Source organism: Ctenocephalides felis, unplaced genomic scaffold (assembly GCF_003426905.1).
Source record: "Ctenocephalides felis isolate EL2017-DRISC unplaced genomic scaffold, ASM342690v1 CF-g0.4_SCAFFOLD_00845, whole genome shotgun sequence".
Taxonomy (NCBI): Eukaryota; Metazoa; Arthropoda; class Insecta; order Siphonaptera; family Pulicidae; genus Ctenocephalides; species Ctenocephalides felis.
The window spans coordinates 55,963,278-55,978,200 of NW_020536999.1; the positions used below are offsets into that span (position 1 = coordinate 55,963,278).

The 14,923-nt window shown below is 28.2% G+C and overlaps 2 protein-coding genes across 2 annotated transcripts; both read left to right on the forward strand.

Annotated features, from left to right (window-relative positions):
• The first annotated feature begins 3,776 nt into the window (after positions 1 to 3,776).
• On the forward strand, positions 3,777 to 5,517 carry LOC113386196. The gene is made up of 3 exons (XM_026623995.1): positions 3,777 to 3,979; positions 4,283 to 4,511; positions 5,377 to 5,517. The coding sequence occupies exons 1-3, from the start codon at positions 3,777 to 3,779 to the stop codon at positions 5,515 to 5,517; spliced, it is 573 nt and encodes a 190-aa protein (XP_026479780.1).
• A 1,882-nt stretch (positions 5,518 to 7,399) lies between these two features.
• LOC113363529 (alpha-amylase 1-like) lies at positions 7,400 to 14,905 on the forward strand. Its single transcript, XM_026606022.1, has 11 exons — positions 7,400 to 7,527; positions 9,190 to 9,414; positions 10,176 to 10,321; positions 10,787 to 10,890; positions 10,979 to 11,159; positions 11,231 to 11,361; positions 11,673 to 11,860; positions 12,029 to 12,223; positions 12,343 to 12,546; positions 13,051 to 13,212; positions 13,789 to 14,905. Exons 2-11 carry the CDS (start codon positions 9,229 to 9,231, stop codon positions 13,816 to 13,818), a joined length of 1,527 nt encoding a protein of 508 aa, XP_026461807.1. The 5' UTR covers positions 7,400 to 7,527; positions 9,190 to 9,228; the 3' UTR covers positions 13,819 to 14,905.
• Positions 14,906 to 14,923: the final 18 nt, after the last annotated feature.

The window sequence follows — 14,923 nt, forward strand, 5'->3', positions numbered from 1 at the left end:
TTTTTATTTTCAATGTTCGTTTTCATGTCAATTTCGAATCGATGTGCATGCCTAAATATTTAACAGTGTTGCATAGTGGAAATGTTTAATTGTTTATGGTCATAGGTGGACTATTGTGGGTTTTAGTGAAACATATAAACAGTTATGTGAGATTTTTCGATATTGATTTGATATTCCATTCTGAAAACCATTTTCGAGTTTTGTAACTGACAAGTTGCTGTTGTAATATCAGAATTGCATTAAATTATAGCTATGTCATCGCGCGTTAGTGCACATTATTAGAAGATCATATGTGGGAATATCGCTTGTGAAAAGGAAATAAAGTACTGGGCTTAGCACGCTGCCCTGTGATACCCCGCGTTCTATATTTCTAATGCTCGAAGTCACATCTTTAATTTTGATTGTAAATTTTCTACTAAGTAAAAATGAATTTAAGATATTGAAATAGTTTAGAAAAGTTGTTCTGTTTGGAAAAGCCTGGCTGACATCTAAAAATACTGCTAGCCTGTGTTCTTTTCTATTCATCTTTTCAAGACCTAATGCTTTGCTACAGTTTATGATACAAGTCGTAAACTTATGAATTTTTTATTTTATGCAGTTTCTTAGTAATTTTTTTGAAATTTTTTATATGCCTATTAGAATACTCATTAGTTAAATTGTATTTGGAAATTTTGATATCAAACTTGCACCATCAGTTGATGCAGATATATATATATAATATATATATATATATATATATATAATAAAAAATATTCATGTATTTTGACAGCAATGCGATTCTGTTTTTTATTATGTCTCATCTGGGCGGATCTGCTCAAGATGTATACGTTTTTTAGTATCAAAATAACGAAATAAATTTTTTACCAACAATTGTTATTTTCAACGTTGAGCCAATTCAACGAATTGGCTTAAATTATGTTCAAAAATATGTTTAAAACTGTAAATTAATAATACGATACATCAAATGTGCGATATTGACATTCTGTGTAATCACCTTTTATGGCGTAATATCGCACAGACAGAAACCAGTTATCTTGAATATGATAATGAATTAAAATTATTGAATGAAGTGTCTATTTGCTATTTTTTTCTGAAAAGATGATTTTTGTTTTGTTGCGTAATAATAATTTTTGTGTACTACCAAATCATTAAAATATTGATAATATTTAATTCATCTGCAAGAATTTTTGAATGATTTAGTATAAAATAAGCATATTCTAGCAGTTTTATCTTTCCGAAAAATTTAATTCAATGTAATATTTCTAAAATTTACAATATAGACTTCAAAATCGTAGTTTAATTAAAATTCATTTAGCATTTTATCCATTCATTTCAAAATATAATTTGTCGCTTTAATATGATCGCTTTGATATATATTTAGAATTTTCAAAAAAATTTAAAAACCAATGTTTTTAATTCTATTTTCTGAATGTACATATTTATACAAATACACACAAAAATTTTTATACTATTCCGGATGATATTTCCGAAGTTTCACGCAAATTCTAAAAGGACAAAAAGCTGAAAATGCATTTCCAACAATCTTATTTTTAATAATCGTAGTAGAGGCTCGGTTTTTATAATATTTCAGTGTTTGATTCAAACACATATTATTTTAAATAGCAGCAATTAAAATAGCGGTGCAATGCATGGTAACTTAAGACAATATACTGTAACCTCCTATTATCGAAAATATAATAGATATATAAAATTAATGGACATGTAATGAATTATTTTTAATAATAAAAGAAAGGATATACAAGTACAACAAATCCAGTTATTCCAACCTTTTATATTTAACTAAACCAAATTCTGTTAAATCCACAATATAGTAATTAACAAAATAGAGATTTCAATTTCAATAATTACAACGTGAAACGTCCATCAGAAAGCTTCAGATACATATTTATTAAGCAATAAAAATAAAAAGATAATATTTTCACTCAATTAGTAAGCGTATTTATCACTTCGAAGCAAATTATTAATATAAAGTCTGTAAATTTTGTTTTTTTACAAACATTTTATTTTTCATTTTTTAAGTAATAATTCTATCTGCAACTTGAATATGAAAATATTCGATATGGTTCAACCTATATATATTGTTTAGCCTACATCTAACTAAAATCAATAATAAATTAAGTGAGTATAAAATCTTCTGGAATCTTTTCTAATCTATAAATCAATGCAACTACTTAGGTAATATCAGAATGACTAGTCAAGTTCATGAGTTTTCTAGAAAATTGTTTTCCTTATTTCCATGATCACCGTTGCCATGGCGGAAATCAAATGTTTTCTATATTTTGTATGACAAGTACTATTTTTATGATAAGTTTCTTTTATACACTATATTATTGAAAATTTTGTAGGTAAGTGCTATTCATTTTCTATACATTAAATTATTAAAAATATTAAATATATTAATGTAACGTTATTTTCTCCGCTCCGAAGAAGATGACGACATGTTAATAATATTATTAATAATATTCAATATGTTAATTGTAATGGTGTAAATAATTTATAAAGAAAATTTATTAACATTTAATTTTAAGGTTGTTAGATTTAAAAAATAGAGATAATGTATCAATGTACCAAATATGAAATATTTCTGAAACAAAATTTGTACGCATACTAATTTTATATGTCAAATGAGTTCCTCAATAAAAATCGTATATTTCCAAAAAAAAATTATATGTATATAAAGCAAACTCACAACTAAAAAATTAAATTTTATAATAAGTTCAAAAAATGTATGCTATTATTAGTCGGTGTCATTATTAAAATAATACAGACATTGATAATTATGGTTAATGCAATTTGATAGTTTGATTAATTTTATTTATTTTTAATTGTCGCTACAAATTAAAATTTAATTTATAGATTACGATTATTATATAAGTTTGATAAAATACAAAGAAAAATATGTATATTCAAAACTTGTCTGCAATTCGTTATAAATTGATAATCATTGTTTCTAAAATAGTTTATTGTTAAAAACATTGATGTAAATCAATAATTAGTTACGCAATTTATTTAATTTGTTTAACCACAAACGTTCACCATATTTTTTGCCAATTAAGTAATAATTATTTTAGAGCATATTTTATGCAATTTTTTCTAAGTGGTACAAATTGTCTAAGTAAAATAATTCTTATTGTGCCTTATAAGAGATTATGATTAATAATTAAAGAAACAGCTTTAAATTATTAAATAAATTCTGAAGTTTTGAGAAATTGAATAAATAATATAAGTTGATTGTCTTGCATCAAATTATTGCATTATGGAAGAAACCATTATTTAATTTTTCATAACGAATTGCAGGAAAGGATTTTCGTAGATCCCTCAATACAATTTGTTCTAAAAATTATTTTCAATGGGATTCTAGTTAGTTGTAAATTTTAAGTGCAGTATTTTTATATAATAATTAATTATTAAAAAAAGTTTGTATGCGTACTGGGCCTACTTGACAAATTATAGTAATCATATAGTTGTATTACAATTAGAATTGACAATAATACAATCGTATTTAAATAGTAATCAATAGAAATCGTATTTGAAGAGTCCAACTCGCAATTGACTTAATTTTGTCATTCTATATAAGAAAATATGGGAGTCATATATTGTTGTCTCAGAGTTGACAATAATACAAGTACAATAAAAACCTTATTAAACGAGTCCGACTCGAAACTGACTATTTTTTATTCTACTTGAGAAAGTATAGTAGTCATATATTGATACGAGTCCGACTCACAACTGACTAAATTTTTATATTCCACAGCATGCCGCCAGAAAACCTCTCGGAGAGGGTTGTCAACAACGACTGGCGCCCCCACATCAGATCTGAAGGGGTATGGATTAAAGAACTTCCAGGACCACCAGGCTGTCTCAAGCCCTGGTACAAAGGACTACCCTGGCACGAGCGATTGTCCAATCATCATACTTTGGCCAGCATAAGGCAATGCGCTATTTTCGTTCCCAAGCGGTGAGCATTATTTATTTTGCCTTTGATTCATGAAACAACATGAACGTCTAGTGATTTGCGGCTTTGTTAGGAGTAAAATTAAGACGAATTTGTTAGACTTCTAAACTGAAAGGTTTACTTCAACATAATAGAAAGATTATAGCATTTTTACTACTAATGCCAAGCACTTCCACAATCTAAAAGGGAGCATACAATACCAAAGTTTAAATTTTAGCATTAAGTGGAAGTAAATTTATAGATATTCTAGTTATCATGAATTGTAACAAGTCGTTAATTTATTTTCCGCATTTTTTGTTCTTTCAGAGTTCCACTCGATAGTTTAGACAATAAAATGATGTCAAACTACAACCATAGTTTAGAATTGTTTCCTGATCCTGTAGATATAGTCCTGCAGCAGGACACCATTAGCAATGTGGCCGAATTGGCACCACCATGCGTGGAGTATGGCGATAATTATACAAATGCAAGAGGGAAACCGTGGAGGAGATTGACAAACACCAGGGAACTAAAACGGGAACGAATTATTGCTTTGGTAAAAAAAAAAAAATATTTAAAAAAATACAATCTGATCACACCAAAACTCGTATATACAAATAATTCATTAAATGCTATAGATTAGTTTATGGTAGAACTCTTTCAAACATGAAGAAGTAATAAGAATATGTCATATATTACTTTTTAGTAGAGAGAAGATGAAATAATTTTTAACTTAGACAATTAACTCCAGCATAAAGAAATTGTGTTTATAAGTCAGATTAAAACTTTTCACCAACTTCAGTCCACCATCTGCTCTTGCGGTACCATCAGTCCCTGCAGTAGAAAGCAGTAAAATGTTCTTTTCAAAATTTTATCCATGCAATATAAATCCTTTTTCTCTTCACTTTCTGCAATACTTCTTTATTAGTTACTTTGCCAATTCAATTTATCTCCTCCATATCAGTATCCAGCACCTTCCACATCATCTTGGTTCCTTATCTATGTTCCAGATATTGGCCTTCCTTAAAGACCAGGTCTCTGATTAACAGAGAATCAATATTTTTTATTTATTTTTATTTATATATATATATATATATATATATATACATTATTTTCATATCTCAGACAGACAGAAGTGCCTGGTATTATGAGAGGTTACGAAATCAGTTTACCTAATTTATATATACATTTCATTTGATTATTTCATTAATATAATATCTATTATAATTAAAATATTTTTATATAACTCTTCAGTCTTCTTTGTCTCCAATTTCCTTATAAATTTCTTTATTTTTCTTTTAAATTTATTGTCATCATTGGTCATGTTAACATCGTTTGGCAATATTGAGTTCGATCATGAGTTGGGCCCCGTTTTTCAGGCAGACCACTCATAATTATATAATGATTATTTATTTTTACAGGGGCATCCTCTCCAGATAGCAGGACTAAAAGAGAGGATGTCACCACATCAAGTAAAGTTGATGAACAGTGGACACCATTCACCACTTACCAATCCAGGATATTCTAGACAACCGGCCGATGGAACAGTTTTCCGCTATTAACTTCTATTAACAATATATCTAAATTTCTGATAATTGTACTTTAAATACTAGACAATATAAATTATGGTTCAAACGATTATAATAATAAAGTTATAAATAGTTAGCAAATTGTATTACTATGCATTTTATATAAATACTTTACATATGGGGAAGTCCCCGAGTGGCGGACACCTAAGGTTAATTATAAATAAATTAAAAATATTTTGCGAAATGTTTATTAAATTATGACTTATGTTAGATAACAAAGGTAGAAATCAAACTAAATTAACAAAAACGCAACCATTGCTAAAAAATAATTGAAACTATCGATCAAACTTTGATAACAAAAAATTTGATTTGAAAAAGTAGCACCTAGTACCGGACATTTCAAATTAACCTGCATTGAACACATATGTACTATCTTCACACTCTGAAAGGTCTGCATATATGTGTTTGACAAATATTCTTAGATATTGCAAAAAAAATCACTATTCATCCACCATTTTGGCTGGAACACACCGATGTTCACAGCTAGAGCATTCATCATAAGCTTTTCATTTTTTGACTAGGAAATACAAAAAATGGGGGTATGTAGTGACCGTTAGCACTCACATAGAACAAAATTAAATAATTATTATAAATTACGTCAATTCTTACAAGAAATATCAATATGTTTACTGGCCAGCGCTAAGAGAGGACTTAGTGTCCGATGCTAAACGACAGACATATTCGTTCATTTGTTGGTACTTACTAAAATTGCTTAAAAGATCTAATAATATTCTACCATTTTACGGTTAACAATCAAGTACTTTTTTATCTTTGCATACCACTCTAATGTAAATGCATTAATATACTAGAATTACTTCCATTGATATTTAGGTTACTCCGTGATTTTGCACCTAAAACTAAAAAATACAACTAAAAAAGACAACCAAAAAATAAACTAATAAAAAAATCTATGAGCACTATAATTATTATTTCAGTTTATTTCTGCTAATAAATAGTGTTTTTTTTAATATCCAAATATTATCCATTGATTCTAAAAATGAAGATAATTTTTCAAGAATCAAAACAGTAAGAAAATAATATAGACAATATATGAAAAATATATAACAATATATGACAAAACATAATTTTTTAAATAAATTTAACAAGAGTTCTTTGTGATTTTTTTACCTATATTGAATTTTCCTTTGCCTTTCTCTTCTATATTTTGCCTTAGTTAAGTTAGATTTTTTATTCGTTTAATCTTTGCCCGAAAAGGACAAGAAATACGTGTCACAACCGTACCCCAAAATTTCCCACAACGCACACTTTTGAAAACAAATCATCATTATGCCTAAGCTAAATTATTTAACAAAAACTAATTGCTTGTTAATAACTACTAATGTTCAGCTTACAGCAATATAACAAAAAAAGTAATCTACCTGTATACAATTAATAGTTATTATTAAAAGAATTCGATCATAAAAACTTACTTTTGACTGTTTAAAAACAATGTGGTCTACAGATCACGTAAATGTAAGACACTGACTAAAAGCAATAATGAGAACTTGTCCAAACAATCATACTTCAGCATTTCTCCTTTTGGACCCTATCTCAAAATCAGTATATGTAGTTTAGCTTTTATGACAACTGTTACTACCGTACCCAGTCTCCCTTATATAACAATTTTTTGCACACCGTCTATTTTGGAAATTGTTATGCCAATACAGCGATAAAATTACAATATCTTAATATATAATAATGTTTTGAAATACTGATTAATTATCTCATCTTGATATGATATCTTTATTTATAGTATTATTCATATGTTTTGTCATTAAGATTATGATTACAATATCAAAACAACGTTACATATATCCTATTGTGCACAAACCATATACGATAAAACACATACGACAAATTAATGTGTTATATTTAATGAGTGTTTTGCTGTTTAATTATCGTATTAAACTGATATAGTACCAATAAATTATTTGGAAAATATTGTGTGTAAACATAAATTGTTGCGGAACAGATTGGTAAACGGTAAGTTGTTCTAAATTATAAAAAAATCAAATTTTTAATTCATAGGATTGCAAATATATTGTTTAGAGTTATCCTAAACAATTTTAAGCAATAAATTCACATACATCATTTCATTATTCATAATCTTGTTAATCATCATTTGTTGAAACTATGAGTTATCTACAGACAAATTATAAATAATTTTTATTAAATAAACTTCATTAAAATTATTTCTTTCCCATGAGTTTATCTTAGTGGGAAGTATTTACAATGACAGTTTTGAACTTCATAATTTACAAGCATTATTAAATTAATGAATCTGTATTATAGTGTGTGAAATTTTGCCTATTGACAAATTATCAGAACTCCTCAAATGTAAATAAAAATGTTTAAATGAAGTTAATCACTAAACAAAAATTTAGCACTCCAAATTAATGATACAAGTAACAAATTATATAACAAACTAGTGGGTGAATGGCATCGTGTCTTAAGGTAAAGTGCTGGAACTTCGCGTACTGTAATCCGTTCTTGATACGGAACCCAAAAAAATTACACAAAATATGTACACATTATTAAAAGCTCTATAAAATATCTGATAATTTGATGTACATATGTCCTATAAACATTTTTGACCGCCAAATGACATTTTTTAACTTATTTTTATTGAGAGTCCATAACCGCTGGACCTGCTTCCCAAAAATTTAATCAGTTTTTCACCTTGTCAATACAAGTAAAATGTTTTTTGAATTATTAAAATCGAACGCTCCGTTCTCTTAAAAACTGAGTTACCGTTTTTGGCACTTTTTGTCCCGTATCGTTGAAACGGCTATACCTGCCTATGCCAAAAACTAATCAGCACGTCTCCTTATCAACAGCAATCGAATGTTTTTTGAATATTTGAAATCGGTCGAACTGTGTTCCCGAAATCGTCGACGAAAATTTGTATCCGCACACACACACACACACACACATACACACATACACTCATACATCCATTTTTCTAAAGTATGCCAAAATGTTCAGAAAGTTTTGAAACGTAAAGATATATAAAAATTTTCATTTGCGATTACTATAACTTACCCTAAGAAAAGTTAAAAAAGAAACCAAAGCCCGAAACAAGATTGATGTCTTCGAAATTTTGAAAATAATTTTCTTTTAATAATTTTCAAAAAATTGAGGCAATTGAATTTTTTAAAAACACGATATGAATATCCCGATAACGTGGCGTCTGATTTTCAAAACCTTGATATCTTAGATTGCAAAGATCCCAAATATGTATAATTTTGAAGAAAACAGCTTGTTTTTTTTGTAACACATTATAAGCATTTATAAATTCAAGTTTCTCTAGAAAAAATCTATATCTTATTTAGTACAGGCTATATCTGCTAAATTTTGGAATTCTTGCGTTTTTATTGTTAAGTGCAAGATAGCTAAATAATAAGCAGTTGATCTATTTTTAGTATTTTTACCCTATTTTATTATTCATATATACGAATCGTCCAACAGTTAATTATCATTTATCATTTATTGAAGCCAATATAAAATTATGTAATAAAATTCATGAATGATAGTTAATAAAATATTGGAAACTACGAATAGCCAAATTTAGCATTTAATTATAGACAATATTATATACCGTAAATCCATAAAAGCTCATGTGGATTAATTTTGGATCATTTGCAGGTGAAAAGTACTTCAGAATTTTATTATACATAACCAAATATGTTAAAATGGTTATATATCATCGCTTTTGTAATCTTGTTAGAACAAAATGCGATCAATGCACAGTTTGATGCTCATCATGAACCAGGACGATCAGGAATCGTCCATTTATTCGAATGGACATGGCGCGATGTTGCAGCAGAATGTGAAAGATTTTTGGCACCAAATGGCTTTGCTGGTGTCCAAGTATGTATTTCTAATAAACTAATGAACTGTACTTTCGATCTTCGTAATTCTTACATATCATGATGGTTCAAATAATATCCTAGTGCTATCACATATTTATGCATATCATTATATTTCAAATAATATCCCAGTGGATTCGACACGCCTCACCTGACCACCTTATCCTATATAAGAGGTTTAAAAAGATATATATTTCTAAGATTTTTATCTTATTGAGACCAAAGTCAAATGATTATTTATATCACAATGGAGGTTCCAATAATATTCGAGATTAGATTTGACTGTATTCTACGATGATGATAGTTCTCATTAATGATGTGAAATGTAGAGAAAGGAACAAATGGTATCAAAACAATTTATTTTTATAGTTTAAGAAGAATAACGTATATAACTTTACTTGTTATGTTTTAAAAGCTTGCATTATACTTTCTAAAATAATATGAATAATCAAACTGCCAACATGAATGCAAATTTTATATTTTATTCAACAAAAACTACTGTAGAAGGTTGAAAAGAAAATCGCCACTTGATCTAAGTTGAGAACAAAATTCTCACCTTATTTTTATTATTTGAAAGAATACACTTTATAGTCATTAGAATATCCTTAGAATTTATCTATTTAGTGGTCTTTTGAGTTGTCATTATAAATATAATATCTTTTATACAATTGACACCAGTAAATCATGACAATTGCTATACGTCCTAAACTGGACAGGTGTAAATTTATAGGAAAAAAAATAAATAACTATTATATTTGGCAGGTATCGCCAGTTAACGAAAATATAGTTATCGAGAATAGACCATGGTGGGAACGATATCAGCCAATTTCATATAAAATAGTAACACGCTCTGGAAATGAAGGAGATTTTGCTGACATGGTCAGGCGATGTAATCAAGTAGGAGTGAGGTATGTGGAGATTATTTACAAATAAATTATGCAAATAATATTTGTAGTAATATTTTTTATCTGTCTGTATTTTATGTAAATGCAAGTGCCGACGTATATATAAATCCTATAAAATAAATACATATTGAAAATCATCTCAACAGCTCAAAGAACTCTGAGAAGAGTTCTGAGTTCTATTATTATTACTATAAAAAAAACTATAAAAAACTATAAAATATGTTCACGAGAAATTCGCTATCTTTTGTATTTGTTGAATTTGTTGTATGTTCAGTAATTCAGTGATTGAGAACATATCCCAAAATAGTCTTACTTCAGTAAAAAATGTTTTGAAGTTAGCAACGGTTCCAAATTTTGGTACTCTTCAACTTTTGTTTCACTTTCAACTTTGTTCAACTTTCTTCATAATGAAAAACAACCTTAACATAAAAATACCTTTAACTTAAAATTAGTTTAATCTTTTATTAGAATTTATGTAGATGTGGTTATTAATCACATGTGCGGAAACCATGGCCATGCCACTGGAACTGGAGGAGGTACAGCAGTACCAGAAGAGCGCCAATATCCAGAAGGTACAATATTATTAGACAGATCGATAAGTTTATTAATAAAAAATCACGCTTCTTCCAATATCTGATTTTATTTGAATCTTTTATTTAGTACCATATGGTCCAGGAGATTTCCACCCCCCATGTACAATTACCGATTATACAAACGCGCAAGAGGTTAGAAACTGCGAATTAGTAGGTTTGCATGATTTGGATCAATCCAAGGATTGGACAAGGAAGAAGATCATCGATTTTCTCAACAAATTGGTTGATTTAGGCGTGGCTGGATTCCGGTAAAATTGATAAATAATTGTTAATACATTACGAGATTGATGAAAAGACTCATGATTGAAAAAAATTATAGGGTCGACGCTGCTAAACATATGTGGCCCTCAGATCTGGCTTTTATATATAATGCTGTAAGAAATCTGAACCCTGCTCACGGATTCAACGATGGGGCTAGACCTTTTATTTATCAAGAAGTCATTGACCTAGGTATGAAAATTCTTTGCACATTTTTTCTGCAAAAAGCTTGATAACAGATATATTATTTCTAATCAAAACTTGATCAACGCACTGCCTAATTCATATCTTTCAAATGCTATTATAATCTTCATATGGTAAAATACTCAAATATTCAGAGCATTATGAAAGTATAAAACAACATTCGAGCAACTATATGATTCTATTCCTCATCTAATTTATCTGCTCGATTATCGATTTGGCTGTAAAATTACTCCGAATTTAATTACTGACTATAAATTACCAATTCTAAGTATCTCTAACAGTCATTAATTCATAAATAGGTGGTGAAGCAGTGTCCAAAAACGAATACACAAACATAGGACGAGTAACTGAATTCAAATTCAGTGCTGAAATTGGAAGAGCCTTCCGGGGTCACAATGCCTTGAAATGGCTGGTCAACTGGGGTCCTGCATGGGGTATGCTGTCAGATGATAAGGCGCTTGTATTTGTTGACAATCACGATAACCAGGTTAATTTTATATATGAACCAGTATCATATCTATCGCCAATAGCTAGTTGGTTGCTTGCGTAATTGCATTCACAAATGACGAATTGGTTATTCATAATTAATAAAATTCATGAAGCAATTTCATTATATCTATCCCAAATGTGTATTACAAGTATTTCTGTTTTTCAGCGAGGCCATGGAAGTGGTGGTTCAGAAATATTAACTCATAAGCAGCCTAAACAATATAAAATGGCAATTGCCTTTACTTTGGCTCATCCATATGGTCTACCTAGACTGATGTCAAGCTTTGGTTTTAGCAATAGTGACCAAGGTCCTCCACAAGATCAATCTGGAAATATCGTGTCACCGCAGTTTGATGCAAATGCAAGTATTATGATAAAACGACCAATAATATTAATAATCCTGAAAATAAAAAATATATCCTGCATTGCATATCACGAGTAAAAATTAATTTTCAAATTATAATATTATAATATTTTTAGACTGGTGCCTGTACCAACGGATGGATATGTGAGCATAGATGGAGACAAATTTACTCAATGGTGGCTTTTAGAAATGTGGTCCAAAATAATAAAATTCAATATTGGTGGGATAATGGTTCAAACCAGATTGCATTTACACGCGGTTGTGCTGGTCTAGTAGTTTTCAATAATGAAAATCAACAGAATTTGCAACAAACGCTTCAGGTAATTTTTAGCCAAATATATGAAAATTGACTACTTTTCTTTATCATGAATGAAATAAAAATATTTTAAATATTGTTAAATTATTCTAACAGTTTTTATTGTAGTTTAAGAAGTTTTTCCTGTGTTTATTTTCCAATATTTAACAGCGGATAACATTTGATATTGAAGATATATCTAACAATTAATAGAAAATTACACCAATGTTCCCATTAAAATATTTTTTAAATAAATAGTACAAATTTAAACTTAATTTAAGAATAGAAAAATATAACAAACATTTTTTGTCAAACATCAACCGTCTTCTAATACATGATGAGCAGAACATCACTTCTGAAAGACTTTGCAAAATAATTTTTGACGAATAAAAAAAAGATAATATGTTTTAATTGTGGAAAATATTGAAAATAGTGGTAGATATAAGAAATATTTATTATGCTATTCTTTTCATTTAATTTATTTTTATTGATTTATTTAATAAATGATTGATTAATTTAATAATTCTAGACTTGTTTGCCTGCCGGAAAATATTGCGATGTAATATCTGGAAAAGCGGAAAATGGCAGGTGTTCCGGTAAAACTGTAGACGTATCACCTGATGGAAAAGCTTATGTCGAGATTTTACATTCGGAAGACGATGGTGTTCTAGCCATACATATAGGAAAACAGGTAAATTTAAATCTCAGATATTTTATTGTCTTAGCGCAAATAATATAGTAATTCACAACAACTTATCTTTTTAATAAAGAGTAGATATGATAAAATAATCATAATTAATTATAATCATAATAATTAGATATTTCTAACATTATCGACTTACTCTACTCAATAGTAAAATTTTAAGTAGAGAATAAACGTACGGTTATTGGATATTGAAATAATTATTTTTTTTTAATTTTTAACGTTCCTAGTCGTCGCAATTATTTAATAATCACGAATCATTATTTAAATTATTTAGCAACGTTATATTTGATAGTACCAAACAGCATGAAACTATATAGATGAATAATTTCTTAATACCTTCGTAATTTTTTAAAAAACTATATATTTAACATTGTTTCTAAATAAATAGTTTTTTCTGGTATAACCATAATTGAATTAAATGTTAATTTAGTACGATACTTTGCAAATAAATGTATAATATACGCTTATATACAACAAAAATAATATACTTTAATTTATATTAATTATAACTAAATTATAATTAACAGTACCTAATTAATTCTAAATATTACAATATTTCAGTCTCTTCTCAGCCTAAAGTCCAAAATGTAGTCGAGTTGGAAAAAGAGGACTTGATCAATGATTTTGATGAAAAGTCAAGTCAATGACAGTAGTTATTTATATATTAATATATGTAATATTGTGTGGTTGTGGTCAATAAAGAATATTTTTCTCATTAGATTTTTAATACGTGGTATATTTCATTTGACTTATTCACGATTTGCGCAAACGGAATGTATGCAATCTTTACTATTTTCATTTAAACTCGACTTCAATTAAAAACAGTAATCTTAGTTATGGATATACATCATGTAGTTCATAAGTTATCATATAAGTAATACCAGTTCATTCAAAATGGTAGAATCTGCAAGAATTCTAGCTCCAACAATAGTAACTATTAAAACTTGAATTAAAATTAAAGTTAAAAATCTTGTAGTCAATAAATGTCTGGAGCAAGTGATCTATTACAAAAATTAATAAATGCTTAATCTAATAATTCAGGGGAGCAGGGGATACTGGGTACGGTTGTGCCACGATACGCCATAGTAGTGACAGTCACCATAGGCTAAATTATACTGACTCTTGCATAGGCCACTTTTAAAGCATCAAAAAAAAGTTTAAATAAAGTTTTAAGTACTGTTTCTTGAATATAAATGGATCACTTTGTTTGTTATTTTTCTGTAAATTAAACATCAGTAGATAATTACCAGCAATTTAGCTCAGCCATAACAAAGATTTGATCTCAAAAGTGTGTTTTGAGTACGGTTGTGACATGTGTTTGTAGATCTTGTGCTTCTCGAATGAAGATTAAATATATAAGGAAAAATCTAACTCAACTAATCGTAAGACAAAATATGAAAAAGAAAGGGATAGCAAAATTCAATACAAAAAAAAATTATGACTGCTTAAAGAAAAATGGCACAACCGTACCCAGTCTTACCCCAGTCACGAAGTACAATACATTTTGGCAAAAAATGACTAAACTTATACAACTGAAATTGTTCCAATTTAAGCTATAATACTGTAATCATTCAAAACATTTTTTTTAAAAATGTATAAATATTTCTTACAAAATATGATAAAAGTCAACAAATTAAAAAAATAGTCTTGCTTAAAAATATAGTTATTTCTTATCACAGATAAAACTAGATAGGTG